The 27587-nt window shown below is 54.2% G+C and overlaps 3 protein-coding genes across 20 annotated transcripts; 1 reads left to right on the forward strand and 2 right to left on the reverse strand.

Moving 5' to 3' along the window:
• Positions 1–554: 554 nt before the first annotated feature.
• Positions 555–9236, reverse strand: CDHR4 (cadherin related family member 4). 11 transcript variants are annotated; one of them, XM_045496886.1, is made up of 19 exons: positions 8449–9236; positions 7905–8089; positions 7618–7780; positions 7450–7541; positions 6818–6928; positions 5375–5478; positions 5044–5180; positions 4577–4760; positions 4325–4478; positions 3975–4068; positions 3467–3670; positions 3247–3386; positions 2875–3025; positions 2575–2795; positions 2203–2345; positions 1649–1705; positions 1457–1547; positions 1206–1233; positions 555–709 (listed from the first exon to the last, which is right to left on the reverse strand). In XM_045496886.1, exons 1-19 carry the CDS (start codon positions 8495–8497, stop codon positions 654–656), a joined length of 2364 nt encoding a protein of 787 aa, XP_045352842.1. In that variant the 5' UTR covers positions 8498–9236; the 3' UTR covers positions 555–653. The 11 variants fall into 11 exon arrangements, 8 of the variants coding, with proteins under 8 accessions (XP_045352842.1, XP_045352841.1, XP_045352839.1 ...); XM_045496885.1 differs by having other exon boundaries at positions 1206–1236; XR_006716765.1 differs by lacking the exon at positions 2203–2345.
• Positions 9237–11451: 2215 nt separating this feature from the next.
• INKA1 (inka box actin regulator 1) lies at positions 11452–13841 on the forward strand. Of its 3 annotated transcripts, none has more exons than XM_045496892.1 (2): positions 11452–11639; positions 13008–13841. In XM_045496892.1, the coding sequence occupies exon 2, from the start codon at positions 13038–13040 to the stop codon at positions 13797–13799; it is 762 nt and encodes a 253-aa protein (XP_045352848.1). In that variant the 5' UTR covers positions 11452–11639; positions 13008–13037; the 3' UTR covers positions 13800–13841. The 3 variants fall into 3 exon arrangements, with proteins under 3 accessions (XP_045352848.1, XP_045352846.1, XP_045352847.1); XM_045496890.1 differs by lacking the exon at positions 11452–11639 and adding an exon at positions 11761–12259; XM_045496891.1 differs by lacking the exon at positions 11452–11639 and adding an exon at positions 12224–12337.
• A 177-nt stretch (positions 13842–14018) lies between these two features.
• On the reverse strand, positions 14019–23078 carry UBA7 (ubiquitin like modifier activating enzyme 7). 6 transcript variants are annotated; one of them, XM_045496877.1, is made up of 24 exons: positions 22853–23078; positions 22600–22768; positions 22363–22497; positions 22158–22264; positions 21731–21821; positions 21528–21657; positions 21227–21324; positions 20987–21133; positions 20373–20555; positions 20087–20194; positions 19849–19929; positions 19613–19768; positions 19355–19520; positions 19069–19274; positions 18906–18970; positions 18374–18557; positions 18226–18300; positions 17796–17979; positions 17241–17323; positions 16867–16959; positions 16583–16774; positions 14903–15001; positions 14725–14825; positions 14019–14233 (listed from the first exon to the last, which is right to left on the reverse strand). In XM_045496877.1, exons 1-24 carry the CDS (start codon positions 22906–22908, stop codon positions 14104–14106), a joined length of 3039 nt encoding a protein of 1012 aa, XP_045352833.1. In that variant the 5' UTR covers positions 22909–23078; the 3' UTR covers positions 14019–14103. The 6 variants fall into 6 exon arrangements, 4 of the variants coding, with proteins under 4 accessions (XP_045352833.1, XP_045352836.1, XP_045352834.1 ...); XM_045496880.1 differs by lacking the exon at positions 20373–20555; XM_045496878.1 differs by lacking the exon at positions 20087–20194.
• Positions 23079–27587: the final 4509 nt, after the last annotated feature.

A 27587-nucleotide genomic window follows, 5' to 3' on the forward strand; every position in this document is an offset into this window, starting at 1 on the left:
GGTTGGCGGGGGGCCTTCAAACAGCAACAATGTATTCCTTTCAGTGGGAAAAGGAAGTTCCTGGGCCCTCCCCATCTGCTAGAGCAGGTGGTCTTTGAAGGAACAGGCTGATTGGAGGCCTCTGTCACAAGGATAACAGCCTCTTACCTCTGCATTAATCATGATCAGTCAGAGCATCATACGATGCCTTCTTAAAAGAAAACTAATCTTGGGGTGCCTGGGTGGCTCAGTCGGTAAGCGTCCGGCTTCAGCTCAGGTCATGATCTCACCATTTGTGAGTTTGAGCCCTGCATCAGGCTCTGTGCTCTGTGCTGACAGCTCAGAGCCTGGAGCCTGCTTCAGATTCTGTGTCTCCCTCTCTCTCTGCTCCTCCCCCACTCACACTCTGTCTCTCTCTCCAAAATAAATAAACATTTAAAAAATTAAAAAAACAAAACTAAATTAAACTTACTACTCCCTAGAGCCTTCCCAGAAGGCAAGGCACTCTCCAAGTGAGAACAAGGAAGCTCAGATCCCAGAGCCTCTCCCACAGATGGTTTTCAAGGCTGGGACTCTTCTTTTGTAATTTTGTTTATTATTGAATCAACTTAAAAACTCAGCAGCATGATCATGGGAAGAAAAAATTCCACAAATAGTGAAGCAGCTTCTTGGCTTCAGAGCCAGCGCCGGGCTCCTGTGAGTGTGTTGAACAGGTAATCTCTGCCTGTGCCTGAGTTCAAATGGTCAGGAGGGAGAGAGGGCACTGCTGGACTCAGCAGAACAGCCTCCTTCCCTTAAAGGTAGGGGAAGACATTCCAGAACCCTTGGTGAGACCCTCCTTCTGCTTGATCCAACTTGTCCCTTCCCTCCTTTCTCAGCAATCCTGTGAGGTCTAGCTCAAATGCACAGGAAGCATCCTTGATTTCCCCAAACTGAACACCAGCTTCCCTAAGCCCAGTGCCAGATTAATCTGCCATAAATCACTGATGACAATGTAATATCTGGGGGCCTTTCCCCTCACCACTGCTTCTGCCATGGGCAGGAACCAGACCAGGTCTGAGTCACCTTCTGGCCCAACAGATGTTTGAGAAACATTGGGGTGAGAACAGACCCCATTCAGGGAAAGAGTAGATAGTGGATGCCTGGTGGTAGGAGGAGACACTGAGATGGGGTAAGGAGAGAAAGTGGACCCAGGTGAAGAGTAGTTTGGGAAAAGGGGGACTCACGGGAGTCCTGTGCTCTGCCATCAAAGTGCTGCTGATGGGAAGAATGAGAGGGGGTAATGAGTTGAGCCCTGCCCCCAGGAGCAGGTGGAGGTCTGCTCCCATAGGGGTCAGGAGCCCACCTCCCTCCTCCACTCTGATGGTGCTGGCATGGGCTCTACCACAGAGGTAGCCAGCCACAAGGAAGGAGGCAGGCTTGGGAGGGGAGTCCTCTAGAGCAGCCCAGTGCCCCCTATACAGGATGGTTGACATACCAAGCTCAGGTCAACACTGCTGGGTGCCTGGGACATCTCCATTCTCGGTGCCTCCGTGAACCCCTGAATGGACTCCTCAGTTCCCTGGATGCTGGGGCAAAGTAAAAGCACGAATACAGGATAAGGCTCTTGGCCCCAGGCTGAATTTAAGAGATGGACTCTCAGGCATAGAGGTATGCAAAGGAAACTGACCCGTTTAGTAGCAAAGCCTGGGCTGGTTTGCTTGGTGTCTGATGCATCTGGACCAACCTAAAATGACAGGAGGAGGGACCAAGCAGTGAGGGCTGCAGACCTGCTGACTCCAGGAACCAGCACCATCCATCTGCCCCTGTATACTGGAGATAGCCGATGTCCATATGCAATGCCTACATTGTTACCCCACCTTCCCCTGGTCAGTCCTGCGCCCATAAAAAACTCACCCTTAGGGGCAGAACAAGTGTCAAGTGGAGGATAGGGGTCAGGAATAGGGGCAAATGCCCAGTGCATGATAGACTCTGAGTGTCGAGCACTGGGTCTCATCCATACCCACTCCATTCCAAGACCAAGCTGTGCCAACAATGGAGACAATTTCCCCCCAGTGCCTCTCTGCCTCTAACCTGATGACCTCTGGAGGGAGAGCAGCCCCCATTAATAGCAGTTTGCCTGCTCATCAACTTGGGCATTGTCACCAAATCTTGGTGAAAGCACCTATCACAGATGAGGTCCATTAATGGGCTGGGGCAAGAGCCCAGGAATAAGAACCCTACCCCTGGAAGAGCCTGAGGAGGAGCCAGCCCAGAGCCAAGACAAAGAGGGCGCTGGTCACTGTCAGCACCACCACAAACCAGGGCTCCGGCTGCCAGAAAGCCTCTGTGTCGGTCACAAGCAGGGGTGTCATCACTGAAGGCACCTGAAATGGGGGCCACAGCCCTGGCAAAATGATCATCCAGCCTTCAAATCACTCCAAAGGTTGGGCTACCCCACACCCCAGAGTTGCTCTTCTGTATTGCCAGGCTCCTTATGTTCAACGGTTCCCTCTGGAATGCCTTCCCCCATAGTTCCACTTGGGGAAACTGGATCTCCTTGCCCTTCAAGATCCTTTCGTCCTACCCCCCAAGGTCCCAAGGACCCCCCCTCACTGTGGATCTGTGGGTGCGGGTGGCCACTGTGCTGGCACTCCAGGGAATTAGATGCACACTGACTGTGGCTGTGGTACTGAGGTGGGGGATGGAGGGACCTGCATCGGCCACACGGATCAACAGCTCATAAGTATAGAACTGCTCTGGCCAGAGAGGCCCCAACAAGATGTTGTTGTACACCAGGGTGGCTCCTTGCAGGCTGAATCGGCTCTGACTATTCCCTGAAAGCAGAAGAAGGGGACCGTTGTTGGCCTTGGCCTGCTCCTTCCCCAACAGCCTGGTGGCCCCCATGATCCTCACCTCCCACAATGCTGTAGGAGAAGGCCAGACGCTGTGGCTCCTGAGGAACCCAACATGACACCTTGGTCACCTCCACACTATGGCCCAGGAGAGCGTAGATGGTGAGTTCCTGAAATGGAGGCTGACACTCCGGGGCATGATCGTTCACATCCTGCAGGAATAGAGCCAGGTCACCCCAAATCCTCAGGCCAGCCCCTCAGTCTCCTCCAGAGCCTGGGTGTCAGACAACAGGCTCCAAAGGTTTCCATAATGAGGCACCATCCCTCTTCAACCAACTAACGGAGGAAACTTAGGCACAGGGTGGAAAAGCAGAATGCTAGAGGAAGATGTGAACACTTTCCAATTTTTCCCAAGGCCTTGGGGCTCAATTACCTCAACCTCAATGGTAATTGTACAGGAACCAGAGCGGTGGTGAGTGGGGTCCTGGTCTTGGCCATGGTCAATCAGCAGGACATTGAGCCTGTATAATGTCTGCAGCTCATAGTCCAAAGATCCCAGGAGATGAACCTCCCCTAAAAGAGATGCCTACAGCCTCAGCCTGCAGAGTCAACTCTGGTTCCAACCCTCCATCCCAGCCCTGGGGTGGGAGTACCACTGAGACGGTCCACAGAAAAGATGGTAGGCCCGCCAGAGATGTAGTACTCAATGTTGTTGTGTGGGTAATCCTTGTCCATGCCCACCACAGAGCCCAGCAGAGTGTGGGGCCCTGCATCTTCCCGGATCCGGAACTTGTGTGGGACACAGGCTGGGGAGAACTCGTTCACAGGAGTCACCATCACCAGTACTGGCACCTCAGCTGGAGGCCATTTGACAGTCAAGGAGCTGGCATGGGGTTCCCAGCCATTCTCTAGGGTCTAAGGAGGGAGACATGGCCCTGCCCTGGGGGTTCAAGGAGGGAGAGGGTCTGGAAGGAGGACGAACAATAGCCATTCCTCCCTGGGTGGGGAGGTGTCTAGGAAAGGAGACATATGTCCCACCCTAGGGAGACAACTGTGCCCTATTGATTTCTGTGGGAGGAGAGGTGACCCTATCTTAAGGATGGGGAGAGAGGTACAGAACAGCCCTGTCCTGGATGTCCAGGCCTGGGTATGGTTACTCACTGGTCATCAGGGGCTGACCACCATCGAGCACCAGGATGGAGGCTGCATGCTGAAAGCAGGCCCCACGAGCGTCACAGTCCAGTGTGGCATTCACCTGGCCAGAGGGGCCACAGAGTGAGGCTGAGTCAAGGCCTGGAAAAGTCTAGAGCCACACTGGGCCACCTCAGGTCAGGGCAACCACACATGGTCAACCCTGAGCCTCTGCTTTCCAGCTCTGTGGGTGCAGATTGGCTCCACCACCATCTCCCTCAGGGCAATGGTCTCAGCTCCCACAGACCTTTGCCCCCCGACCCCTCCACCTTACAGTCCCCAGCACCCTGCATGTGGGTCAGGAGGCGGGGACTGGGCACCTCCAGAACCCTGTCTCGAAGGCAGAGGCTAGCTGAGCCAGGAGGGCTGTGGAACTGCAGCTGGTAGTCGAGGATGGAGCCGGGAGAGTCTGGATCAGCACAAGTGAAGGTGTTCAGCACGGTGCCCACCGGCGTGGTCTCGGGGATTTGAGTCCTGGGAGCAGAATGCCGGCGGCAGGGCAAAAGTCAGTCTGGACCAGGAGAACCATGGTTCTCACCCCTATAGCTTACGTAAGGTTCCTGTATACTCACACCAGCATCGCTGGGAGGCAGCGCGGAGGCCAGCGGTTGACCGAGCGCACGTTCACCGTGAGCTCGAGCTCCACGCTGGCCCACGGCCTGAGCCGTTCGTAGGCCTTCACTCGCAGTCTAGTGACCGCCGCGCCCGGGGCCTGCGCTAACTCCAGAGGCGCGGTGGTGCGAATCACACCGTCGGCTGGGCGGGGTAGGGGCGGGGAATGCTGAGTTTAGACCCGCCCCCAGGTCGGTTTGGTCCCCACCCTCACACCTAATCCACCCTCAGCGGGAGGGGGCTGAGTCTGGCCACCCCTGCTGCCTCCTCCAAGGCTCGCCTCTAATTCTAGCCCGGCCCCCAAACGGCACCGCGCCCGTGTCTGCCTGGGTTTCAGCCCCGTTCCTCAGCAGGGCGAGGAGGTAGTGCGGATCACTGTGGACCAGCCTGGGAGGCATCCCGCACCGCTCCCCACTATGCCCCTCACCACGTCCGATGGAGAAGAGGGGGCAGGGCACCGGGGAGAGGATTTCGTAGCGCACGTCGAAGCCCCGGGCCCGGACCTGAACCACCTTACCCCCGGGGGGCAGGTCCTCCAGGATGGTGATATTCGAGGCTTGCTTCCTGGACCAAAAGGGGGAAACTAGCTATGCCCTCTCCCGCCACCCCTGGCCCTGCCGGCGTGCCCCTCCCCCGGGGCTTCCCTCATACCCGAGCTAGCTGGGGACACCCCAGCAACCCCACCCCTTAACCTCACTCCCAATTCCCTGGGGCTAGGCCATGTCTCCTTCACTGTACTCAGGGTAGGGGAGCCTTACAGGAAAGAGATCAGGCTGGAGGGAACAGGCAAAACTTTCACCTTGAGCATCCCAAGGCAGCTTCGATTTTGTCCAAAAGTCACCAAAATCTGAAGCTGGAAGACCTGCAGTGCACACAGAACAGTAAGGGAACTACAGTGTGTGTATACCTGTATGTCTATGCCCAGTCGTCCCTTCAAATAGCAACCGCCCCCCCCCCAACCTAGGGCCCTCCACAAGGAGCTCCCACTCCCACCCTATGATCTCTATGCTTACAGGCACTCCTTTAAGTCCCATTCTTGGGGCCATAAATATTTCCTTTAGGATGCAAACAGCCCAAAGAAGTGTGATATCTGAGTTATTCACAATGAAACATCATTTAGAGTTACTAAGAGCCAGTCACTAAAACATGGAATTTTAAAGAAGGAACTTCTCAGGGCACCTGGGTGGCTCAGTAGATTAAGCATTGGACTCTTGATTTTGGCTCAGGTTATGATCTCACAACTCATGAGTTTGAGCCCTGCATAGGGCTCTGTGCTGACAGTGCAGAGCCTGCTTGGGATTCTCTCTCTCCCTCTCTGTCTTCTCCTTTCCCACTTGCACTTTTTCTCTCAAAACAAATAAACTTTTTTTAAAAAAAGGCATGGAAATTTTAAAGAAAGAATTTCTCAGGACTCCTGGGTGGATCAGTTGGTTAGGCATCTGACTCTTGATTTCAGCTCAGGTCATGATCTCACGGGTTGGTTCGTGAGTTCAAGCCCTGCATCTGGCTCTGCTCTGACAGTGCAGAGCCTTCTTGGGATTCTTTCTCGCTCTCTCTCCCTCTGCCCCGCCCCTGCTCACACTCTTTCTCAAAATAAATAAACTTCAAAAGCAAAAAACAAAAACAAAACTTTTAATGTTTAATTTTTTTAATGTTTATTTTTTTTTAGAGAGACAGAGACAGAATGCGAGTGGGTTAGGGGCAGAGAGAGACACACACACAGAATCCGAAGCAGGCTCCAGGCTCCGAGCTGTCAGCACAGAGCCCGACGCAGGGCCCGAACTCACAAGCTCATGACCTGAGCTGAAGTCGGACGCTCAACCGACTGAGCCACCCAGGCACCCCGACAAAACTCTTAATGTTTAAAAAAATAATAACAACGAAGGAATTTCTCTAGCCTTCTCCAGACTGTACTAGCCACTTTACCCAGAACTTTCTCTTCCTGTGTGAATGTTTTGAACATTCTCAATTCTATTAGAGGCATGAGGGGCTCCCTTTTCTTTCTGGAACTCCAGAACCCATCACAGAACCAGGCAAATGTGGGAGAATAGCCATCATGTGGCAGCATGTACAGGTGGCTATGTCTGAACACGAGGCAGCAAAATCTAGGAGGCCAAGAACAAACAAACCTCCAGGAAGTGGTGGCTCTGTCCATTGTGCGCCCCATCCATGGGTATCCCCAGGTCCCAAGTCATGCTCACCTTTTCAGCCTGGCCTTTGAGGCCCTGGGATGGCACCAGCAGCCAACCTTGACCATTGATGGAGAAAGGTCCAGGAAAGTATGGAGGGTCCTGGGCACTGATGATATTTATCTGACAGGACAGAGATGCTAGAAGCCCCAGTCTCAGCCCCCAGTGCCCCACAGCATCCCTGCCAAAATCCCCCAGCAACCTAGCAAGTACCTGTCCACACCAAACCCTCCCATACCCCGATACAGGGTGGGTCCCCAACCTCCACCCTTGGCCCCGATCCTCAATCTTCTCTGGTTTTAAACCAATTATTTTGCTTTTTAAACTGCATTTATTTTGGGGATTACAAAAGTAACACAATTTTCAGGGAGAATTCAGTACACACAGAGAACATGAAAGAACACAAGCCCCTGAGATGTCCTTATAGGAACAGCCATGGTCTTTGGGGATGGGCAGCCAACAGCGGCTCTCTCCAAGAACATACATCACGCAGAGGCTTAGCTGACACTAAAGTGTTCCTCTGCTGGGCGGTGGGGGGTGGGGGGGTGAGTGGCTAGAGAGGGGCTGGGACAAGAAGGGGCCCAGTTTGGTCTCCCCATGTGCCTCCCTCATTCTGTCCCCCACTACCTATGTGCTGGGCTCACCTGGGCACGCTGGACTTCCAGGCCTGGCAGCAGCAGAGTGTACAGTCTGGCCCCAGGTGTGACTGTTTCCAGAACCTGAATGATTTCTCCAGCTAGCCAGAGGAGAGGTCAGGGAGGCTCTGTTCAGGCCATGCCTGCCCACCCCCTGCCTGCTGCCCCTGGCCTCACCTGGGCTGGCAAATCGGCCAGTACATGCACTATGACCAGGGTCCCGCTGCACATCCACAGAGAGTGGTCCCTCCATCACATGGTTGCCACATGTGAACCGCAGCTGCAGCTTATAGTGATTCACCGATAGAGCATCCAGCCGGGCCGAGCTGCTTAAGGTCACCTGTGGCAGGTAGGCAGTGCATGTGGCACTGTAGGCTCTCCACCCCCCTATACTGCCTGTGGCTTTGTGAATTTAGGGACTGCCCGTGTTCCCCCATGGCTCCCATCTGTGCCCATGACCCTACCATGCCCACATAGATCCCCTGCCACCTGGTCAGGCTGGGTGGGTTGAAGAAGGTGGTGGGTGGCTGCACATGGACCAACTGCAGGGTGGGCATGTGAGAAGTGCAGTTGAAGGAGAAGGACTGAAGGATGGTGCCGGGTCCCTGGCTCTCAGAGACATTTATGAACCAGGGCAGGCAGTGGAGTTCTGTGAGGAAGAGACAATTCAGACTGGAGGTCCCCCCCACACACACACACAAGCATAGTCCTGACCTTCTCCCTCAGGGCCTGGTCACATCTAGGGGCCAAGCAGCCAAAACTCTTCCTTGTCCCCCATATCCAACAATGGCACAGCTCATTTCACAGACGTGAGCACTTGGTTGAGGAAGCAGCCATGATAAGAAATGAGGGTCAGGGAGTTAGATCTTTGCCCTTTTCCCTTGCTCTCCCCCAGCCCCTGCACTCCATGGTAGCTTATCCAAGAAGGGTCACAATTCCACTCCAGTGTGGAATGGGGGGAGGGGGTGGGCGTGAGAACTGGGGTTCCCCCACCCACCAGCTCCTCACCAGAGACCGTCAGAGCAAGCAGAAGCGCCAGGATCCTGAGCAGTGCCATAGTGGCCTCAAGACGCAGACAGCAGAGGAGACTCCAGAAGACCAGCCGTGTTTGTCAGGCTCACCCCGTTGTCAGGTGAGAGTCGCTTAAACACAGCTGGGCAGGCTGCACTCCTGAGCCTCCCAGATTCTAGCTCCGCCCATCCCTGGTGACTTGAGCTCTAGACTCCAGACAGGCATTAAGAGGTCTGGACAACCCCAGGTTTCACTGCTTCTGATGAATCCCCCGTTCTTACTACAACCCAAAGGAAATGTTAGAGGAAAAGGATCAAACTTCAGGTAGGGAAACTGAGGTTCAGGGAAGTAAGTCTCAGTCATGCAGTCCTTGGAGACAGCACAAGCACAGCACCCAGGAAAACTGGGCTCAGGATTTGCTACCCCACAGAGTCCAAACCCCAGTTGCCCACTTCCCCTCACCATTAAAACATTATCTGTCTACAAAATCTGAGCCCAGCCATCAACAAAATCTCTTAAAAGTTGTCTACATTCAAGAAGCAAAAAGAATCCTTGGTGATATAAATCAAATTAGTGGTTATGTGGGGGGGGGGGATATCAACTGGAGGGGGCACAAAGTGGCCTCTTGGAGGAGCTGGGGACAGTTTCTACCTTGATCTAGGTGACAGATGCATAAGTGTCTACAGACTTTAACATTTATTGAGCTGGGGGCGCCTGGGTGGCTTAGCCGGTTAAGTGTCCAACTCTTGGTTAGGCTCAGGTCATGATCTCATGGCTTTGTGGGTTTGAGCCGTGCATCAGGCTCTGTGTTGCCATCATGGAGCCTGCTTGGGATTCTCTCTCTCTCTCTCTCTCTCTCTCTGCCCCTCCCTCCACTTGTGCTGTCTCTGTGTCTCTCAAAATAAATAAATAAACTTTAAAAAACATTTATTGAGGGGTGCCTGGGTGACTCAGTCAGTTAAGCATCTGACTCCAGCTCAGGTCATGATCTCGCGGTTTGTGAGTTTGAGCCCCACGTCGGGCTCTCTGCTGACAGCTCAGAGCCTGGAGCCTGCTTCAGATTCTATGTCTCATTCTCTCTCTGCCTCCCCACTTATGCTCTGCCTCTTTCTGTCTCTCAAAAATAAATAAATGTAAAAAATTTTTTTTAATTTATTGAGCTGTACCTTTGAGAGTTGTCCAATTGTTATATTTATGCTATATGTCAATTTTTAATTTTTTTTTATTTTTTAAAGTTCATTTATTCTGAGAGAGAGAAAGAGAGAGAGAGAAGAGGGGCAGAAAGAGAAGAGAGAGAACATCCCAAGCAGGCTCCGCACTGTCAGCCCAGAGCCTGATGTGGGGCTCAAACTCATAAACCTGTGAGATCATGACCTAGGCCAAAACCAAGAGTCAGACATTTAACAGACTGAGCCACCCAGATGCCCCAAATTTATATGTCAATTTTTAAAAAGTTGTTTACACTTGCTCTTTCCAATTCTTCATCTCTCACTTGCTTCTGCCCACTATCATCAAGTTCGTCTCTCCCTTCATGAAACTGCCCTGTTGGAGTCCTCAGAGACCTGCATACTACCAGCTTCAGCAATTCATTCTCCAATCTTATCTCCTTGGTAGCATTTGACACTTGCTCCCTTGGCTCCTAAAGTGCCCACACTCTGTTTCCTCCCACCTCCCCAGCTGCTCCTGCTTAGCTCCTTTGCTGGTTCTGCTTTCCTACTACCACCCAGAGGAGTGTTCCAGGACTCAGTCCTGACTGCTGCCCTCCTCTGTCTATACTCACTTCTCCCATCTCCAAGTCAATGGCCTTAAATACCATCCACTCACTTTGCCTCCCAGATCTAAGGCTTCAGTGCTGATTTCTCTCCCAAATTCCAGAGTCACCCAGTGGCTGACCTGGCATCTCATATAGGATGTCTAACAGGCATCTCAAGGGTCACATGTCCACAAATAATCATTTGGTTTTCCTCCCCAAACCCGTTCTTCTCCAGTCTTTCCTGGATCAATTCACAGCAATTCCATCCAACCAGTTGTTCAGGCCAGAAATCTAGGAGTCATGCTAGATGCTCCTCTTTCCCTATTCATATTCATACATCAGCAAAACTTGATATTAACTCCAGAACATACCCCAAATTCACCCCCTTCTGTGCCCCAGCCCCACGCAGACCCAGGCCCTCCCTTCTCTTGGTGGATGAGGGCAGGAGCCTCCACTCTGATTACAGAGTGGTTCTCCTAAAGCAGATGGGATTATCTAAACAGGAGCCAGCCCAGGTCATTCCCTGCTCAAAAGTCCCAGTGCTCCCCCATCGCACCACAAACAAATCCCTATATTTCTTTCTAAGGCCGCTAGGAGACTGGTTTTGCTGATCTCCTCATTCCCCCAACTACCACTGTCTAGACACTTGGTCCTTCTTTGTCTTAAGCCCTGTCGAAATCCTCTCTTGTCCGGGCCTTTAACTGGCTGATCCATCTGCCTAGAATACCCCTCTTTTTTTTAAGTGTATTTTTATTTATTTTAATAGAGATATAGAGAGCAATTGGGGGAGGGGTAAAGAGAGAGGGAGACAGAATCCCAAGCAGGCAGTAGTACGCTGTCAGCGCAGAGCCCCATGGCCAAACCGTGAGATCATGACCTGAATCAAAGTCAAGAGTCAGACCCTCAGCCGACTGAGCCACCCAGGTTCCCCTAGAATACCCCTCTTCTTTATCTCCCATGATGGCTCACTCAGATCACATACAGAATGCTGCCTCCTCTGAGTCCCCTCTCCCAAACAAGCCCGTCTGCCCCCCATTTCCGGTATTTTTCTGTCTATTGATTAGTCTTGTCTCAAGTTAGACTGTATCCTCGAACCTAGCCTTGGATCCTGGAGTGGTCTCCAGGAACGGACTCGGACCATTCTGGGCAGAGAGCGCCGCCCTAACCCTCCTGCTCTCACTCTCCGTAGGCTAGTGGTGCGGGCAGAGGGAATGCGGATGTTGCGGCAGGAATCGCGGCTAACCGAGCCCTCCCCACTAGAGGGCGGCCCCGCCTTGCTTGGCCCAGATGCAGGACCGAGAGGGTGCGGGCTGGGCTTTGGCTGAAGCCCCTTCTCTGTGCTGCCTCAAGGTCCAGAGCTCCTGGAGTCCTCATTGGGGCCGGACCCTCCCATCACTTCCAGGGTCTGTCGAGGCCGGTTTCAGGACCGAATACAGTAGGTCGCGCCCGGAATGGGCCACAACACTGCTAGATCGACGGCTGGGGGCGCTCTGTCCTCACGTGGGCGTAGCCACCGGATCCGCGAGCTCTTGAGGCCCCCTGCGGGAGGGACTGCAGTTCTATCCCGGGAAAAACCGGGAAGCTGAGGCTACTGTGGGGAAGTGACTTGTCCTAGGTGAAGCAGCGAACCTGGAGTGAGCTGAACCGCCCAGGGTGGTCGGGAAGTCCTAGGCCAGACCCGCCCGGCTTCGAGACACAACCCAGCCCCTCGCCCCCAGAGCTCGCGGGGAGTGGGGAGTGGGCGTCAGGCACATCCACCCGTCAGTGCCCGAGGGGCGGGACCACTTCAGTCCCTCCCCGGCCCCATTGGCTGCAGCACCAGGGGCGGGGCGCGGCTGCCAGATGTTGGGGCGGTGGCGGCGGCGGGAGCTACAGAGAGCGAGGAGCCGCGGCGCCAGTCAGAGGGCCAGGGTGCCGCTGGCCGGCCCGCTGGGCCCGTTCCGCGCCGGTCCCGCTGGAGTTCGAAGAGGAACTGGCAGGCCTGGCGGGGGCTCCGGCACGGGCATGCACAGCGCCCGGCTTGACAGCTTCCTGAGCCAGCTCCGCTGGGAACTGGTGAGACTTGGGAGCGGGTGTGGCTTGTGAGGACGCGTGTGGGGTGCCCAGCTGCCGTCCGGCCCGAACGACACACGGGTAGGGGGCCGTCCCGAGTGCCCATCCAAGGCGGGATGGGGGCGGGGAGGCGCAGATGGCCCAGATGGCCCGCATCAGGTTTCGGACTGTTAGGGGCTGCCCTGGGCATCAAGTAACAGCCGCCCAGCTGGCCAAGCTGCTGGGGCGGCGGAGGGAGGTGGCGGGGAGAAATTTATTTTGGGGCTGAGCAGGGGGCTGCGAGGGACTAAAGAGGTGCTAGAGCTGCTATGGATGCCTTCTACCCCAGGCTGACCTGTACTTCTTCTGCCTCCCACCTGGCAAGTGCTCTTTCTCTGAAAGACGCTGTGAGCTTTGGGGAGCTGAATCCCTCAGGAAACAGGGGGTGCTCCCCCACCCCCAGCCCTGAACAGGACTTACTTCCCGATGCAGGCGGGCCCACAACCCTGCCTCCCTCCCTGGTGGCGGGTACCGACTTGCCCAGCTCTGCGTGCTGCAGCCTGCCGGACTGCCACCAGGTCGGCTGACGCGAGTCACACGAGCTACGTGTGCCAGCGCCCCCATGCCGGCCCTGTGCCCACTAGAGGCCTTGCTGCCCAGGCCTGCAGGCCTATCCAGTCCTCCTGGGCCTTCTGCTTTGGGACTAGTCTGGCTAGGTAGGCAGGGGTGACAAGCACTACCCTTCCAACTTGGGCCCTCTCTTCTTCCACAGCTGTGTGGCCGGGACACTGGCTCACCCCCCATGTCTGGCCCCCTTCCACCATCCCCCAAACCTGGCCCAGGTGTTTGGCTTAGCCATGGACTCAGGGCCTCAGATGCCTTGGAAGAGGACTCAGTCGGCTGTGTGGAAGAGGAAGAAGGTATGGTGACAGGAGACAAGGGTATTGCCTTGGGGAGCCCAAGGGAGCATGTCCTGGACTGGGACTCTGGCTTCTCTGAGGTGTCGGGCAGCACATGGAGAGAGGATGAGCTGCCTGTACTCCAGCACCCAACACCCCCAGCATGGCCCCCCCATAGACAGCGCCTCTCGGCCAGTGGCATTCCCCTGCCTAGCAGGGCCCCTGTGGCCGGTGCACCACCTGCCCGTCGACCACGGCCCAAGTCTACACCAGACGCTTGCCTGGAGCACTGGCGGGGCTTGGAAGCTGAAGACTGGACTGCAGCCCTGCTGAACAGAGGTCGCAGTCGTCAGCCCCTAGTGCTGGGCGACAACTGCTTTGCTGACTTGGTGCACAACTGGATGGAGCTACCAGAGGCAGCAGGTGAGGGGGATGATGGTGGTGGTCCCCGTGCCCGTGCTCGGCCCCCTCAGTTCCTGCTTGGGCTCTCTGAGCAGCTGCGGCGCCAGCTGGCCAGGGCACGCAGGGCTACTATGGCAGGAAAGCGACTGTCATGCCCACCTCGCCCGGAACCTGAACTGCCTGCAGATGTCTCACAATTTGCAGCCCTCATGAGCTGCCGAAGCCGCCAACCCATCATCTGCAATGATGTCAGCTACCTCTGACCCTGCCCTCCAGCCTGGGACAATAAAGGCCTTTCTCTGGTCTATCCTGGTTCCATACCCCTGAGGCTCTAGGAGGTGGCCCCAGCCCTTTGAGGCGCAGCCCAGGCAGGTGAAGCTAAAGAGCCTTTTCCTTTCCTGCAGGGGTCCCTGTCATGCCCACATCACCCACCCTGTGCATTACTGCCCCATGTTTTGCCATCCATCCTCTCCACTTACACCCTCCTTCAACAAGCATTTATTGAGTGCCTACTGTGGGCTCAGGATGCAGGGCTCGATAGAGCCAGGTGATAGGGCTGCTGCCTTGTCACAGCTCATAGTGCAAGGGTGGGAAGGTAGTGTCCTCCTCCTCACCCTCACAGCTGAGCTCCAGCACCAGCATCCGCTGCCCAGGCTCAAGCATCCGGCTTGTCACCTGCTGCACCAGTTTGGTCACCCTGGTAGTGTGGGGTGGGGGGAAAGAGGTTGGGAGAGATTGGGTAGGTGAGCAGTGGTAGGCAGAGTGACCTGACATGGACCAGGGGGTGCTGATGGGTCATAAGGAGCCCAAGCCAGGGGCAGGAGCAGCTTAAGACAGGAAACATCTGAAACTATTTTAGGAGCAGCAGGCAGGGCGGGCAGGAGGCAGGAAGCTGTGAGTCCCCTGGGAGTGGGCCGTGAAAGGGGGGCTTAACAGGGTGTGGAGGAGCTAATGGGGGTGTGGAGGAGCTAATGGGGCCGGCCAAGCAGTCAGCTTGGAGGCCCCTCCTCAGGCTTTCAGCCCTCACCCCACCCCCAGCCCATTTGCCGGCTCCATTTGGCAAAAGAAAGCTTCAGGAGGGTGTGAGAGGCCCAAATGGGGTTGGGAGGAGGAAAGACTTCATCATGTCTCCCACCTCCAACCTCCAGGGACAGAACAAGTCCTGGCTAAAGCCAGGTGCAGGCTCACCTAAGGGCCAGGTGCTGGGCCTGCTTTTCAGGTGACCATCCTGCTGAGTAGAGTAGGGCCTTGCCGTGCAACAGCATCTTCACCCTCAGCCCATACCGTTCCTAGAGAGAGTCAGGTCAAGTGCCAGCTAGACCAGGCTGGGCCAAGACTGAAGGCGAGGAGGAGGAATGGGGCTCACCTGGAGATGGGCCAGCAACGACTTCAGGGTCCTTTCTGGCTGCCCAGCAGGCACCTTCAGGCGGTCCCAACAGGTCCAGGTCCATGTCAGGTGATGGCACTGGGGATGGTGGGGGGAGGAATGAGAAGCTTCTCACACACACCCTCCCCCTACCCATTACCAGCAGCTGATGGCCCCTTTCCTAGGGGAGGAGCTGGACTAGAGGCAGGAAGCAGAAGCCCCGGGGCGGGGGGTTGGAAGGTGGGATCTGGGCCCAGAGTCTCAGTACCCTCCCCGCCTATGCTGGGGCCAGCACAGGAAATGGGGCTATGGGGCCCCCGCACAGGGAAACAGGCAATCCATCACACAGGCTGGTTGTATGTGTGTGTGTGTGTAGGGGGGCGTTGCTTCCTGAGGAAACAGGAGCAGGGCCGCTGCAGTCTCCGATAAAGCAGCTTCATCCTCAAATGCAAGGCTGGAAGCTGGGGGGTACATCCTGCCCCCTCATCCTGTATTGCCAGGGCCTTGGGCTATGTGGGCACAGAGTATCAAGGGGCACAATGACCACTAGGGCCCCACTGGCTGAGACCCCAGCAGGGACACAGTCTGCAAGGGCCTCCTCTTCCTGTCCCCTTTCCTTCCCCATTTCAAAAATCTTGGGATTCTGGTGACTGGAGCTGAGGGTGGCAAGGCAGCCAGGACAGACCCCCGCCTCCAGAAAGCACAGTGGGGTCAAGCTGAGATGAGGCCAGAGGTGAGTTGGGGGGGATCCTCCCTTGCTCCCTCCCCCTCTACCGCAGACAAAGGCAGCTTATGTGCTAGAAGCCTTTCACAAAGGGGCTCTGTGTACTGTGCCCTGAGGGACCCCAGCAAAAGCCCAGTGCTGGCCCATGACCTCTCCCCTCTCCCTTGGTGAGGGTATTCTCTCCACCCCCTCTCCTGTGCCCCAAGAAAATGCCAACTAACTACTGCCTAGCCTGGGCACACAGCCAGGGGCATCCACAGCCCTGCACTCGAAGGAACACACATGGACACAAGCCTGGAAATGCCTGCATGTGTACTCACATGCACACCCATGCAAGCCCACATTGAAGAAGAGTCCTGTACTCCCATCTGGCACACAGATGTGCCAGCATCCTCCCTCCATGGCCACAAACCTCAGGGCCAGGGATGCCCAGACCCCTGTGCACTTAGACGCACACAACCCTCCCCCCCCCCCCCCCCCCCACCGCAACTGGTGAGCTCAGTGGCCTTTAACTCAGCTTGGAGAGTGTGGGCCAGGATCCCCATGCCATGCAGGCTGAAGTTAGGCTCTGTTTGGGGCTAGGGCTCTAGTCCTCCCTCCCTACCACCTCCCCCTTAGGGCTGGTGGAGGCTGTGAGGGATATCTGGCTCCACTAATGAGTTAAAGCTGCAGCTCCCCCAGACCCGGGCTGTGGAGGGATGGGGGTGGGGGTGGCTGACGGCTGCTTCCTGTGTCTGACAGGTCCCAGTCTGGCTTCACAGCAGGAAGGGGGCTGGAGGGAGTCTTAAGGACTCCCCAGAGTCTGGGTTCTGGTACAAACCCAAAGCCAGAGTAGAGCCTATTTTGGTAGGTGCAAGGAGAACCCAGGCCTCGCGTGTGTGTGTGTGTGTGTGTGTGTGTGTGTTTGTGTGTGTGTGTATGTGTGAGTGTGTGTGGGGGGGGTGTCAAGGGCTCACCTTCTGGATGGCTGGGGCGCAAGGCACCCAGCGGCTAAAGCGGTTTTCAGCCAGATGCAGGTGGCTGTGGCGAAAAGCACTGAGGGGCCGTGGCCCATTCACCACCTTATACAGCTCCAGGCCCACCAAGCCAGCCACAGCTGCTGTAGTGGTGACAATGGCTGGAATAATCTGGCCCACAATTCGCTTGCTCTGCCAAGGACAAGAGATTTGGTCTGTGCCCAAGGTGTAGGGCTAGGGTTTGACCTCCACCTCTAGGCCTGAGCCCCAAAGGGCAGGGTTACCTGGGCGTGGTTGGCAGGGGGGATCCCATAGTTCTGAGCTCGCAGGCTTGCTGCCGCTGCCACAAAGTCCACATGGAAGTTGCTATCATTGTCCTGTGAGGCCCAAGTCACAGTCATGTTAACACTGCCCCAGAGTCCCTAGCCATGGCTGACCACGTGTCACTGTACAGGTCTTCCCATAATTCTGTGGGATGGATGCTTACATCTCCCCACTTATCAGGTAAGGAAGCTGAGGCTCAGGGAAGGTGATCTGCTTTTGGGGTCCTGCTGGGAGGAGGATTCAGGCCAAGGGACTTCAAAGCTACTTTCCTAGCTCTTGAACTTCCCCAACAATCTTCCCCAACTTGTCCCTTCACCCCTACTTGGACTCCCACCTTCTCAAACTTCAGGGGCTCGAGGGGAGGGCTCCCACTCCAGACTTCCAGGACTTTGTGCAGTTTCTTCAATTGCTCAGGGCCTGTGAGAGGAAGGGGGTAGTTCTTAGCCCCTACCTTCTGTGTTCTCCCTGGAGCCTGGTGCCTATTCTTGGTCTCTCCTAAGACTAAACTTGCCACTTTCAGGGAGACCCCCTGAATGATAGTGCAGTCTCCTCTCAAGCAGCCCCAGCCCTACTTGTGTGTGTATGTGTGCCTGCATGCGTGTACCAATTATCTCCGTCCTCACCTGGGGAACATAACTAGGTTTGGGGGGGGGGGGTTGCTGAGAATCTGCCATGGGAATAGAGGTGCAGGGGTATGGGTAGCAGGGAGAGTGCCTACTGAGGGGCTAGAGGATGAGCCCAAGCCTTGAGAGAAGCAAAATCAGAGGGCCTGAGAGATAGTGATTTGGCTGCAGGGTCCCCAGGCCCCATCTTCCTTCTGCAGCATAAGCTGAGGACAGGGCTATGCCTTTGGATGGCAGCATAGGGGGCCAGAGGTCAGGAGCCTCACCAAACTCAGCAGAAGCCCGAGCTAGCTCCAGGTCGTTAGGAAAGATGGGGACCAGGTTCTGGGGGACGGGCAGTGGCAGCAACTTCAGTAGTTCCCTGAGTGCAGTCTGGTCCCGTGAGCCAGACAGTCCATGCATCTGGGCATACAAGTTAGCGGCCGCCAGCACATAGAGGAGGTGTGTGTCCTGCAGTCAGAGCAAGAGCATGGGAAGATGCATGGGTAGAGCGAGCATGTACAGGTACATGGGGTAGGGGTCACCACCCATTTGTGGATCTGTTTGAATGTCTGCCTCTGTGTCACACGTGGACACCCACATGCGCACAAACACAGCAATCTCCCTCAGCATCTGCTTATCTCTGAAGAACAGGGGCCCACTTCTGCTCTGAGGGGTCACATCCCCATCTTGGGGTTCCTAAGGGACCCCACTTACTTGGCTGGCATCAAACTGCAAGGGCCGCGGACACTGTTTGGAACCTGACCAGAAAAGAGTTCCATCCTCAAGCACCTAAGGAAATGGAGGCTGCTGGGCTCGGTCTGGTTCCCCTGAGCCCTCAGCCTCCCAATCCCTAGCTACCCACTTTATCAGGTGGGAAACGATTCAGGAGCTGCATGATGCCATCATGGAAGCATAGTTGCCAGTGGCCAAGAGCCCACACCACACAGTCTTGCCAGGTCTGTGGACGCTCTCTTAGGACACCCAGCACCTCCTGCAGCAGGGTCAGCACCTTTAGCCCATCTGGTTCTGCCAGAGAAGTGGGTGCCCTGCGGACAGAGGAAGGGTTTCGAGGCTAAAGCCCTGAAGATTCTGGTACTAGGGGCTAGCTAGGGGTAGCCCTCTGGTGCTAGAGGGCTCCCGTCCACCCCTCTTTTTTTATTTTTTTATTTTTTTAAGTTATTTATTTTGAGAGAGAGAGAGAGTACACGGGAGGGGCAGAGAGAGAGAGGGAGAGAGAGGATACCAAGTGGGTTCTATGCTGTCAGCACAGAGCCCAACAAGGGGCCCCAACTCAAGATCCATGAGATCATGACCTGAGCAAAAACAAGAGTCGGATGCTTAACCGACTGAGCCACCCAGGCGCCCCTCCCGTCCACCCCTCTTGGTGGCCTTACTGTTGGTGGCGGTTGATGGTCTCAGCAGACAGACGGAAGAGCCCCTCAAACTCATCCCGGGCCCACTGTGGGGGAGAGAGGAACCATGAGGTGTCACACGGGGAATCAGTCTACAGCTGAGGACTGAGCTGGGTGGGCTAGGGCTTTCTGGGGTGCGTCCTACCTGCACGGTGTGCTCGACTGTGCTGGGGAAGTGCCGCAGGGTGCAGACAGGGTAGGTAGCATTCTCAGAAGCTATAGCTGAGGCAGGGGCTCTGTAGGTCTCAGTCACACACGGCATGAACACTGAAGCATGTCCCAAGGTACCATGTGTCCCCGCCTCCAGCAGTGGCTTCAGATAGTGGGTGCAGCGAGCAGCCACATAGCGCCCTAGCAAGAGGGGCAGAGGGTCAGGAGTGGGGCTGGCACTGCCTTGACCAAGGGGCTGAGTTTCAAGGGCGAGTGCTTACGGGCCTGGAAACTGTCCAGGGCAGCAGCCACACCGTCCACACGGGAGAAGAAGTTGTTCCCATAGATGTGCTCTGTAGTGGGATCCAGTGGGTAGATGAGTGGGGTCACCTGCAAGTCTGAGTTCAGGCGGCGAGCAGCCTCTGCAGCTACCTCTGCCTTAGGCCTCTGAAAAGAGAGCAGGAAGATGCTGGAGGTGTTGGGGGGCACTGTGGGAGGACTGTCCAGGATGCTAGGCGTGGGTAGGGGCCGGCACTCACACCAATGTCCTGGGTCCTGAAGAGGAACTGACGGCTGAGATTGGAGCGCTCTATGTGGTCCATGTCGGCAACAGTCACTCCCCCGCTGGCGCCAGCCCCGAGGCCCACTAGGGCAAAACCTTTGAGCAACTCACAACCGATAGCTCCAGCACCCACCTGCCAGCAGGAGCAGCCTTAGCCAGAGGGCCTGGCCTGGCCCTCCCACAGACATCTCCCAACTGGACCACAAAGCTCACCAGGAGGTAGTGCTGGCGGCTCAGCTTCTCCTGAAAACCAGCCCCAAACACTGCAATTTGCCCATCATAGCGACAATGTCTCTAGAAGACACAGACAGGGGTCAGTGATGGCCACTGGCCTGTGCTGTGTCTCCGTCTAACGCTAACTTTTCCAGGTCAGGATCTCTGGATTGTTCTTCCTGTTCCTTCCCTAGTTCTGAATTTGGAGAAAGCTTGCACCCCTACCCCAGGTTCTTACCGGAGCACAGTCCTCTGGTTTGGGATGGGGCTCCCCGTCTTCTGGAAGGCAATCGAGGGCATCAAAGTAAAGCCACTGGTCCAGGGGCATGAACTTCCCGGAGATTGCCTAGAGGCCAGCATTTTAGTGTAGGGACTCCTGCCAGTTCCAGAGCCCCTAGGATCCTGGCTGGGCTTCACCAGATTGGCGAAGCCTCCAAGGCCACTGTCTGGTACTGGGCACTCTCTGGCACCCACACTTACCTCCACACCCTTCCCAGTCCCACCCTGCCTGTGCCTGTGCTCACTTTCAGCACTTCCTGGGCGGCCACCGCACCCAACATGGCTGCCATGGGGCTCAAGCCACCAGCACTACTCAGGGCGACTGTCTGCACGAGAGCCTCATCCAGAGGCTCTTCCAGCGGCTCTCCTTCTGTACCTTTCAGTGGTTCCAGGGACTGGGCCAGGCCCACCACCATCTCTGCGTCAACCTGTGGGGTAGAACTCTGTGGGCACGGCAGCCCTGGCCTGAGCTCCATTCCCTGCTCAAACCCTTCATGCAGCCACCCCCCATTTCCAGAGAAGTGGAAGCAGAGCCTAAGTGTGAAGGCCCAAACCAGTTGCCAGACTGTGCGGCCCCACCAGAGAACGCCTAGACAATGCCCTTGAGGGCTTCACCAACACGGGTAGAGATTTCACCTTAGAACTGAGTGGTTAGGAGGTGGCGGGGTCCCCAGCCTTTGTGCCTGGTACTTTCAGGGACCCTCTCTCTGGCCTAGAGACAGTGTTATCATTTCCTATATGTAAGTGGGAAAATGCCTCTGGGATTATAACTTGGGTCTGTGAGATAATCATTGTTGCCTCCTGGCAGGTGAGACCCCAATAAGACAGAGGCTCAAGAAAGAGCAGAGGGGCCACTCACAGGATCCCAGGGCCGGGGCAGGCGGCCATTGAGGTGCTGGAACTGGTGCAGGGCACGGAAGGCCTGATGTAGGCAGCGGGCGCGGCGAGCTTCCTGGGAACTCTGGGCCACCACACGGGGCTGGAGCAGAGCTACATCCAGGGGCTTCTGTAGCAGGTACTTAGCTCAGGGTCAGGTTCAGAAGACTGTGGGCCCCTTGAGGCTCCCAAGCTCCCCTACTTCAGATGCACTTGCACTCACATGGCTCACAGTCTTGGGCCTCTTGACCTCAGTGACAGTCCCACCACTCAAGTAACAGGAGAAATTTGCTGTGTCCCCAATCTCCAAGGTTCTGTCCCCTAGGGGAGATCCAGCCTCGTCAGTATGATCTCTGAACCGGAGTAGTTCTTTATAGTCTATCCTGTCTTGCATCTGTGTCCTTGACCTTGCTCCATGCTGAGGAAGGTGGAAGAGAACCTACCCCCAAGGACCAGAGCCAGGCTGTGTGTGCCCCCAGTTGGGGCTTGGGTGCTAGGCCTGGAAGTGGAGAGGGTTGGCTTACCGTGCACGTGGATAGGCCGGGGATCACAGCCATTGAGCTCCACCATGCCCTTAATGCCCGAGAAAGTCACCAAATCCCCATCGCAGAAGTTGTGGGCCTCTTTTTTCAGAGTAAGAATTCCAGGGGAGCCCTAGAGAAGAGGAGGCTTGGTTCAGGGGTGCCCTCCTTGGTCAGCAGGTGAGCACCCACACTTCAACACCCACCTGGGAGATGTGCTGGATAGCAGCTGTCAGGGGTTCTGCCTCTGTAGGATCCTGCACAGTGAAGTCCTCACCAAAGTCACAGAACAACTGCCTGTGGTGTGGTGGCAGGGGTCACTGAGACGGCTCAGTGGTTAATCGCCATGCTTGTGGTGAAGCGTGGGAGACACTAGGGCAAGCTCAGAGAGCCAGCACTGGGAAGGGATACTGGGAGAGGCTTGGAAGCTAGAGTTTGAGGGACTTACTGAGCGGGTCTGGAGGCTGGGGTGGAAGAAGCAGAGGGGTGGGACTGGGGACCAGAACCAGAAGGGGATGCTGGGACAGGCCTGGGGCTGGGTGGAGGGGCACTGGAGCAAGCCTGGAGCTAGGAATAGCACTGGGACCAGTTGCTGCCTGTGATGTGGTAGGCCAGGCAGGTAGCCTTGCTCACCCCACAAGGCCCCGGGTATCGGCCACCAGAAAGCAGACTCCGAGCTTGTGGCATAAAGTGCCCAACTTCAGCTGCTCCTCCAGCTTCGAGGTGGTCAGCACCACTACCTGGATGGACCCCGTGATCAGCAGGGCCAGAACCGCTGCTCAGCTCAGGGCTAGAGGAAGGGACTGGGCTCACACGGAGAGGGGGGCAGGGAGGGTACCTGGAAGTCCAGCAGCAGCTCCTCGGTGATGTCACCTGTGTGGATGCATACCTGGACAGCTCTGTTAAGCTTAGACACAAGTTCTTGAGATGCCTCAGCCCTGCTTCTTTCCAAGTCCTGCTCTGAGAGGAAAAACTAGAGAGGGACACAGTAGTCTGGCTTGAGCACGGAGATTTCTCTTGGGTTCTTGGTCTGGGAAGCATAGCCACCCACCCCACCACCCCGGCTGACCCTCACCTGGGCAGCCAGGTCAGACCAACAGGTAGGGTGGGGGTCATGCAGAGTGAGGCTGCCCACACCCATCAGGACCAGGTTTTTGGCCACCTCAGCCCCCAGGCCCTGAAGGCCTGACAGCAGGACCTTCGCTCCCTGAATCTTCTGCATGGCCGGCAAGTCCAGCACATACCTGCGGATGGGGAAAAAGAAGGTAGGCGATCGGCGACCAGAAGTCAGAAAGCCACCCCATTCCCTTCCCCACCTCGGGCCTCACAGCTGCCGTGAGTATCGCTCCTTATCCAGCATCTTGGAGGTCTCCGGGACAGCCATCCTGCGGCTGGACAACAGGCTGCAGCGCTTATAGACGCGGTCGCTGCGTGGGAGGCTGTGCTAGCAGAGGCCAGTGCCTCACTGTGGCTAGTGCACACAGGCACTTTGTCTACGGGACTGAAGGACGATACCAGTCACAGCTTTCTTCCTGGCTCCTCCGTCATTTCAGGGGAAATGAAAGTGAAAGTAAAACTAGACTGAGCCGGCTTAGTCCTGCTAGTCCTGCCTCCAGACCATCCTGAATGGTTCTGGCAGCTGTAAGTCACAGGCAAAGTGGGACAGAACTCCTGGGTCTATTTGGCCTCTGTGAGAGCAGGTATCTTTCTTGAGGAAGGAAGGGAGGGATCCATGTGGACTGGAGGCGATGGTCTCCTGTGGCTCTCTAGATGTCCCAAACCTCAGGCCCCATCCCCCCCAGTGTGGCTGCCTGAATGGGCTTCCTGCCCACAGAGTGCTGGCAGGAACCCCTGTGTCCTGAGGACTCACCTTGTCCACCACACAGGGTAGAGCCAGTCCCATCCCAGAGGCTGTGGGAGCTTATGAAATTACATTGTCCTGCCCCCGGGGCCCAAACCACAGACCCAGGTGGAACCTGGCATCTTTGGGAATACCCACCTGCTTGGCCCTGGGCCAACTCCTCAGAGGATAAGGATTCCCCCTTGCCCACAGCTGCCAGCCTAGGACAGATGGCAGTCCTAGGTGACCAGTCAGGGATGAGTCTTAGGACTCAAAAAGAGGGTGGTCAGTCTCTGAGTGCCAGACCTAAGAGTGGCAGCCATGATCACATGTGTCCTTACTTTTCATTTGAATTTTTATTTTGAAATAATTATAGACTCCAAGGAAGTTGCAAAAAACGTAGAGGTCCTGTGTACCCCTCACCCACGATGTGTCCTTCTGCCTTCTTTAGGAACCAGGGGCCAGTTCTCCAGATGACAGAGCACAGTTCCCCACAAAACTGCACAGTAGCTAAACCAGATGTGGTCATAAGTTCTTTTTTTTTTTTTTTTTAATGTTTATTTATTTTTGAGAAAGAGAGAGAGTGTGAGAGGGGAAGGTGAAGAGAGAGAGGGGGACAGAGGATCCAAAGTGGGCTCCGAGCTGTCAGCACAGAGCCCGATGCAGGGCTCAAATTCATAAACCATGAGATCGTGACCTGAGCCGAAGTAGGACGCTCAACCAACTGACCCACCCAGGCACCCCATAAGTTCATTTTTTTTTTTAATTTTTTTTTTCAACGTTTATTTATTTTTGGGACAGAGAGAGACAGAGCATGAACGGGGGAGGGGCAGAGAGAGAGGGAGACACAGAATCGGAAACAGGCTCCAGGCTCTGAGCCATCAGCCCAGAGCCTGACGCGGGGCTCGAACTCCCGGACCGCGAGATCGTGACCTGGCTGAAGTCGGACGCTTAACCGACTGCGCCACCCAGGCGCCCCCATAAGTTCATTTTTTAAACTGAGGTAACATTCATATGTTAAAATAACCATTGTAAAGTGGCATTTAGTGTACTCACAATGTTGTACAGCCACCACCTCTCTCTAGTTTCAAAACTTTTTATTAAAAAAAATTTTTTTTTAATTCTTTATTTATTTTTGAGAGAGACAGAGTCAGAGCAGGGGAGGAACAGAGAGAGAGGGAGACACAGAATCCTAAGCAGGCTTCAGGCTCTGAGCTGTCAGCACAGAGCTGGACGCAGGGCTCGAACTCACAAACCGTGAGATCACCATCTGAGCCGAAGTCAGACGCTTAACCGACTGAGCCACCCAGGCACCCTGCAAAACTTTTTCACAACCCACTGAAGAACACCCCCACCACATTAAATAATCACTACTTATCCCCTACCCCAATCCCCTGGCAAACACTTAGATTCTTTCTGTCTCTAGGGATTTGCATATTCTGGATATTTCTGTGAAAGTAATCATACAAAATGTGACCTTTGATATCTGCTTTCACTTAGTGTATTTTTGAGGTTCATCCAGACTGTAGCATGTATTGGTACTTCATTCCTTTTTTTTTTTTTTTAATTTATTTATTTTTGAGAGAGAGACAGAGAGAGCGAGTCAGGGAAGGGCACAGAGAGAGAGAGAGAGAGAGAGAGAGAGAGAGAATCCCAAACAGGCTCCACATTGTCAGCACAGAGCCCAACACAGGTGCTGAACCCACAAACCATGAGATCATGACCTGAGCCATAAACCAAGAGTCAGACGCTCAACCAACTGAGCCACCCAGGCGCTCCGGTACTACATTCCTTTTTTATGGCTGAATAATATTCCATCACATGCATATATCATGAATCGTTTATCCAGTCACCTGTTGATGGACATTTGAGTTGTTTCCACCTTTAGGATATTATGAATGGGCTGCTATGATCATTCTTGAAAATGTATTTGAGTATTTGTTTTCAATTCTTTGGGGAAATACCTAGGAGTAGAATTGCTGGGTTGTACAGTAATGTTTACTTTTTTTGAGAGACCAACAGCTGTTTTCCACCAGCAGCGTACAAAATTCCTATTTCTTCACATTGTACTCAACGCTGGTTTTTCCTTTAAAAAAAAAACCTTATACCTGGACTGCCTGGGTGGCTCAGTTGGTTAAGTGTCCAACTTCAACTCAGGTCATGATCTCACTATTCATGGATTCAAGCCCTGAGTTGGGCTCTGCACTACCAGTGCAGAGCCTGCTTGGGATTCTCTCTCTTCCTCTTCCTCTTCCTCTCTCTCTCTCAAAATAAGTGAACTTAAAAAAAAATAAAACTTATACCCATCATAATGAATATGAAGTAGTATGCAATTTTCTTTTCACTCAGTAAACATTAACTGAGTGTGTCATATGTACTAGGTATAGAAATTAGGGCTAGAGTGTCTTTTTGTGACTGGTTTATTTCACTTAGCAACTATCTCCAAGGTCCATCCATATTGTAACATATTACAGAATTTCCTTCCTTTTTAAGGCCACATAACAGTCCTTACATGTATATACGTTTCGCTTATCCATTCATTAATGGATGGCTATTGGGTGGCTTCCATTTTTGGGCTATTGTGAATATTGGTGTTATGAACGTGGGTGTGTACAAATATCTCTTTGAGATCCTGCTTCCAGTTCTTTTGGATATATACACAGAAGTGGAATTGCTGGATCATATGGTAATTCTATTTTTAATTTTTTGAGGAGCCACCATATTGTTTTACACAGTGGATGTACCATTTTACATTCCCACCAACAGTACACAAGGGTTCCTATTTGTCCAAATCGTCCCTAGCCCTTGTTTTGTTTTTTAGATAGTAGCCATCCCAGTGGGTGTGAGGTGGTATCTCATGGTAGTTTTGATTTGCACTTCCCCAATGATTTATGGTAGCATCTTTAATTAAAAAAAAAAAACAACCTTTTTTTATAGTTTACTTATTTTGGGGGGGGGGGGGAGGAGAGGAAGAGAGAAAGGGAGAGAGAAAACCCCAAGCAGGCTCTGTGCTGACAGCACAGAGCCCAATGTGGGGCTTGATCCCACAAACTGAGAGATCATGACCTGGGCTGATATCAAGAGTTGGATGCTTAACTGACTGAGCCACCCAAACGCCCTGATATTGAGCATCTTTTAATGGGCTTATTGGCCACTCAGATATCTTCTTTGGAGAAATGTCTGTTCAAGTCTTTTGTCTATTTTTGAATTGGATTTTTGTTGTTGATTTTTAGAAGTTCTCTACGTATTCTGGATATTATCCCTTATCAGATATATGGCTTGAAAATACTTTCTCCCTTCTGTGGTTGCCTTTTTACTATGCAGATAGTGTCTTTTGGTGTGAGTCTTTAAGTTTTATTTTTTTAAAATGTTTGTTTGTTGTGTGTGTGTGCGTGTGTGTATGAGAGAGAGAGAGACAGAGAGAGAGAGTCCCAAGCAGGCTCCACGCTGTCAGCACAGAGCTCGGAGCTGGGCTCTATCTATCTCACAAATTGTTATATCACGACCTGAGCTGAAATCACAAATTGGGACACTTAACCCACTGAGCCACCCAGGCATCCCAGTCTTTTTTTTAATGATTTGTAGAAACACCAGTGAAGCTATGTGGTCCTGGGCTTTTCTTTCAAGACTTATTTATTTTGAGAGAGAGAGAGAGAGAGAGAGAGAGAGAGAGGGAGAGAAGGTGTGAGTGGAAGAAGGGCAGAGGGAGAGAATCTTTTTAAAAAAATTTTTTTAATGTTTATTTTTGAGACAGAGAGAGAGTGAACGGGGGAGGGTCAGAGAGAGAGGGAGACACAGAATCTGAAGCAGGCTCCAGGCTCCGAGCTGTCAGCACAGAGCCTGATGCGGGGCTCGAACTCACAGACTATGAGATCATGACCTGAGCCGGTCAGACACTTAACCGACTAAGCCACCCAGGCACCCCGGAAGAGAGAGAATCTTAAGCAGGCTCCATGCTCAGTGCAGAGCCTTATGTGGGGCTCCATCCTACAACCCTGGGATCATGACCTGAGCCAAAATCAGGAGCCCAACACTCAACCAACTGAGCCAACCAGGCACCCTGGGAGTTTTTTGAATACTGATTCAATCCCCTTACTAGTTGTAGGTCTATTCATGTTTTCTTTCTCTTCTTTGAGTCAGTCAGTGTTGTTGGTTTCTGTGTTTCTAGAAATTTGTACATTTTAATTAGGCTATCCAATTTGTTGGTGTACAATTGTTCACAA

This window comes from Leopardus geoffroyi, chromosome A2 (assembly GCF_018350155.1).
Source record: "Leopardus geoffroyi isolate Oge1 chromosome A2, O.geoffroyi_Oge1_pat1.0, whole genome shotgun sequence".
Classification (NCBI taxonomy): domain Eukaryota; kingdom Metazoa; phylum Chordata; class Mammalia; order Carnivora; family Felidae; genus Leopardus; species Leopardus geoffroyi.